Source organism: Helianthus annuus, chromosome 10 (assembly GCF_002127325.2).
Source record: "Helianthus annuus cultivar XRQ/B chromosome 10, HanXRQr2.0-SUNRISE, whole genome shotgun sequence".
NCBI classification, from domain to species: Eukaryota; Viridiplantae; Streptophyta; class Magnoliopsida; order Asterales; family Asteraceae; genus Helianthus; species Helianthus annuus.
The window spans coordinates 128,397,596-128,402,288 of record NC_035442.2 but is presented as its reverse complement, the minus strand read 5'-3'; the positions used below and the strand labels follow the sequence as shown (position 1 = coordinate 128,402,288).

Genomic DNA, 4,693 nt, shown 5'->3' with positions numbered 1-4,693 from the left:
AATATTTGAATAATATCAGTAACGAAAAGAAAAACAATTTGTATTCGGTGGTAGGTATGTTTGGACTTTGAACCGGCCTCCGTTGTTGGTCGGTCGTATGTATTTTATGATAAATACAAAGAAAGATTTGGATTACATGCTACCCAACAGGATGAAGTTGACCCGTGAATTTAAATAAATGTGCATCATATCACATGTGGCATTATCATCATCATCATCATCTCGTGTATGAATCTTTGAATATTTCTCAAGTAGTTAGTGTCTTTTTTATCGAGTAGGTGTTGAAATTGGATAATAATACGATTCAAAATATACAATGTAAAAATAATTAGGTTGAGGTTTGTTGTTTCGAATCCGTTTAATAAATATTTAATGTGTAGATTGAACCCTTTTAACTCTTTTTAGTTAAATATTTAAATATTATATATTTACTTGGTTTGTTTAGCCCATTTAGTAAAACATGTTGATCTGTCCAAAACTAAAAGTATATTTTTTATAACGTCAACCCACAAACTCTTTTAAACCATTAGTACAACCCCTCAACGTGATCAGGCTAACCTGTTTACAGCTTGATAACATTCATTTATAACCTACCAATTTGTTTACAACCCGTCAACTCAATTGACTTATTTAGGAAAATGAATTGCTTGGGTGTGTTGTGGTTATATATATTTTTTTTAATTTGTACAGTTAGGGTTGAACAAATATGAGTTATATTCAGGTTTATCCATTCAACCGACAACAATGACGAGCTCAGTTTTTTTTTTCCATTAGAGGTGGGGGTGGGGGATCATGCGACTTAATCAAACTTTGAAGGAGGGAATCGAGATTTTTGCCTAAAACATTGATTTTTTTTTCCCATAGGGAGTGGTTGCCCCTCTCCTCAATAAGTGGGTATGCCCTTTACCAACAACTCAAAACCCGTCACCTTAACACAACTAACACCCCTAACTTTGACAACGTTTAAAAATAAGATATAAAAGCTCAATTTTCTTCAAGATACTAAGTTATGTTTATTGTTAGATACATTAATATAAGTTGGATAATTTAGTATGTTACCATCTCATGAGCAACCAAGATTAAGTCGTCATTACTTCAAATCCAAATACTAGGGCACAACCAAATACCTAAATAACATCAACTAATGAAGAATAACCACCTTATTTTTTAGCAAATTTATAGAAAATTACCCGAATTAGTAAGAGCACCAACCAGTAAGCACAAAAATGACACCAACCAATAACAAACATCAACCTCATCACCTACCCACGCTCATAATCGGTTTCCAACACCCGATTCTCACTACCCGATTTTCAAATTAAGCCGCCTGCGACAGTGTTACCAAACTACCTTACCAAACCGAATAAAATACTCAAGGATTCCTAGAGTACCTAAGTGTGAACAAGCTTGAAATCTACGAAATCGAATTACAAAACAAGTAAAAGTTAATGGGAACATGAATATATTGATGTATACATTTGGTTTTATACATACATAATGGGGAACATGAATTTGAAAAAGTCAAAAGTTAAAAAAGTCAAAAGTATGTATATAACACGGTTTCAACTTTCAACTCCAAGATGCGTATTAATCCTCCTCATCATCATCTTCCTTCATTCTCTATACAACACGCTATTTCTCACTTTTCAAACAAAATATCTCTCTCCCAAATAACATTTCCATTTCATTCACATTCCATTTTCATTTCATTTACATTCCATTTGCATTTCAAAACAACAACAAGATGCTGCGTATGTGTGTGAAGCCGTTGGAGAGATGTCTAGGGCGACGGAGCGGTGACGTATTGCTGTGGCACAACGACCTCAAGCCTCATTCCTCCGGCGACTTTTCAATCGCCGTTGTTCAGGCGAATTCGAACCTTGAAGATCAAAGTCAGGTGTATACGTCACCTTCTGCTACGTATGTTGGCGTTTATGATGGTCATGGAGGTCCTGAAGCTTCTCGGTTTGTTAATACGAATCTGTTTCCGTTTATTCACAGTAAGGTTTCGTTTACGCTAGTGTCGAATATTGAATATGTGATTTAGGTTGAAATTTGAATGAGTTTTGTTGTGTTTGGATGTTGAATTTTGTGATTAGATGTTTTGATTTGAATTTCTGTTTGTGATTGTGATTGATTGATTATGTGTTTACTGTTAGGTTTTTGTTACGGTAGTGTCGAATTTAGGTGATTGTTGTGTGTGATTTTGTTTGAGATTTGAATGTGTTTGGAAGTTGAATTTTGTGATTAGATGTTTTGATTTGAAATTCTGTATGTGATACAGTGATTATGTGTTTTGCTGTGAGGTTTTTGTTACAGTAGTGTGAAACCCTAGGTGTTGTTTGTGTGAGGTTGAGTATGTGATTTGGATTGAAATTTGAATGTTGTTATGTTTTGTTTTGTTTGGAAGTTGAATTTTATGATTAAGTGTTTTGATTTGAAATTATGTGTGTGATTATGTGTTTACTGTGAGGTTTTTGTTATGCTGACATTTGTGAAATCGAATACGTGATTTAGTTTAGGTATTGAGTTTTGTGAAATCGGAATGTTGTTGCTGTGTTATGTTTGAAAGTTGAATTTCACAATCAGCTGTTTTGATTCAGAATTCTATACACTAATGTCAAACCCTAGGTGCTTATTGTGTGAAATTGAATAGGTGATTTGGTTTAGCTATTTAACTTTTTTGAAATCTGAATGTTGTTCTGTGTAATCATGTTATGATCGAAAGTTAGATTCCACAGTCAGCTGTCTTGATTCAGAATTCTATCTGTGATTATGCATTCACCGTAACGTTTCTCTTATGCATTCACTGTAACGTTGTTTTGTGAAATTTCGTTATGTTCGAAAGTTGGAATTTCACAGTCAGCTGTTTTGATTCAGAATTCTTTCTGTGATTATGTGTTCATATCTGGTACTTTTTATATTCAGAGTATGCAACAGAACAAGGAGGTATATCTGCAGATGTTATAAAGAAGGCATTCAGCGCGACTGAAGAAAAGTTCCTTCAATTTGTAAGACATCAAATGCCAGTTAGACCTCAGATTGCATCAGTTGGCTCATGTTGTCTTGTCGGTGCCATCTCTGACGGTGAATTACACGTAGCTAACCTCGGGGACTCGCGAGTAGTTCTCGGTCAGAAAGTTTCCGATGGAGGAAAGGCTAGAGTTGTTGCAGAGCGTTTGTCCAGAGATCATAACGTTTCGTACGAGGAGGTCAGGAACGAGGTAGAAGCCCAACATCCTGGTGATTCACCTGTTGTTATATATTGCAGGGGAGTTTGGAGAATCAAGGGTATAATTCAGGTAATTATGGGCTCTCTTTGTCGTATAATCAAAGCTAAATAGTTATTATCTGCATGCTTGATTTTGACGTAGAACCTGCATTAGTTAGCATATTCCTTTCCACCTGCAAAAGACTGAAGTTAACAGTTTAACACAATGCCCTTCTAGTGTTAAATGTCTAGAAGTTAGGTGCCCTTTGTCATCAATGTGCTCACATGTTACTGAACAATATATGTATATATCATTTTTTAGAAATCTTCATATGCCCAACTACCAAATCAATATAAAAATACGCGCTACGCTTTTAAGTTTCCTATTCACTTTTGATCTTCACCTCCTTTTTAGATCTTTTTTCGTCTTTGCTTTTGTAAAAAAGTTGATTCTCGACACCCTGGAGCCAATTGATATGTAAATTCTTTATTTTAGTGTGGCATCTTATTCTCAATTATTTTTGTCCATTTTCTTTTTACTTTTTTGAGAATCATCATGATACCCTTATTCTAATGTTTATGCATACATCATACATGTTACATGTGGGAAGAGACTTGCAATTTTGTTATAGACATAAGATTTCCATTTTGAAAGAAATGGAATTGATACCCACTAGCCGCTTCTTTTCAGGTATCAAGATCTATAGGTGACTTCTATTTGAAGAAACCCGAATTTCACAGGGACGCACGTCTTATGCAATACGGACACCACATTCCTTTGAAAAAACCCGTATTGACTGCGGAACCGTCCATCATATCTCGCAAACTTAAATCCCAAGACTTGTTTTTAATATTCGCTTCTGACGGGCTTTGGGAGCATTTGAGTGACGAAGCAGCAGTTGATATCGTTTACAAAAATCCAAGAGCGGTAAGTCGCCTTTTTATCTCATAATTTACAAATCAAATAAGTGAATAACTACTTTTGGATAATCAGTTGAATAAAAAACGTCTGTCTCGTTTCAGGGAATAGCAAAAAGATTGGTGGGTGCAGCGATCCGCGAGGCTACAAAGAAACGGGAGTTGAGATACAAAGATATAATGAAGATAGAAAGGGGAATCCGGCGACATTTCCATGATGACATATCGGTGATTGTAATATATCTTGATCATGAGAAAGCATCCAAACATAGCAAAATAGGGTTCACAACTGCGCCTGTTGATATATATTCTCATAATGAAGATAAAGTTGTGGAAGATCCTCTTTTGTTGAAGAACTAAGAAAGGTACAGACAGAAGGAGAGATGATGGAAGTTAACAGTGTAAATAGTTCTACAAGAGTGCTGCAGCTGCTGCTGATATCATACTTGTTTGCATCTCCTTATAAACCGGTTTTTTGATTTCTAACATATTCCTTTGTTTTTTGGTCACAAGAGTGTTGATATGATATGAGGTTCATGAGTTATAGTTATTGGCTTATTTCTA

At 35.3% G+C, this 4,693-nt stretch overlaps 1 protein-coding gene across 1 annotated transcript; it reads left to right on the top strand.

The window, feature by feature from the left end:
- The first annotated feature begins 1,609 nt into the window (after positions 1-1,609).
- Positions 1,610-4,693, top strand: LOC110885340 (probable protein phosphatase 2C 63). Its single transcript, XM_022133025.2, has 4 exons — positions 1,610-2,000; positions 2,929-3,302; positions 3,903-4,139; positions 4,235-4,693. Exons 1-4 carry the CDS (start codon positions 1,745-1,747, stop codon positions 4,487-4,489), a joined length of 1,122 nt encoding a protein of 373 aa, XP_021988717.1. The 5' UTR covers positions 1,610-1,744; the 3' UTR covers positions 4,490-4,693.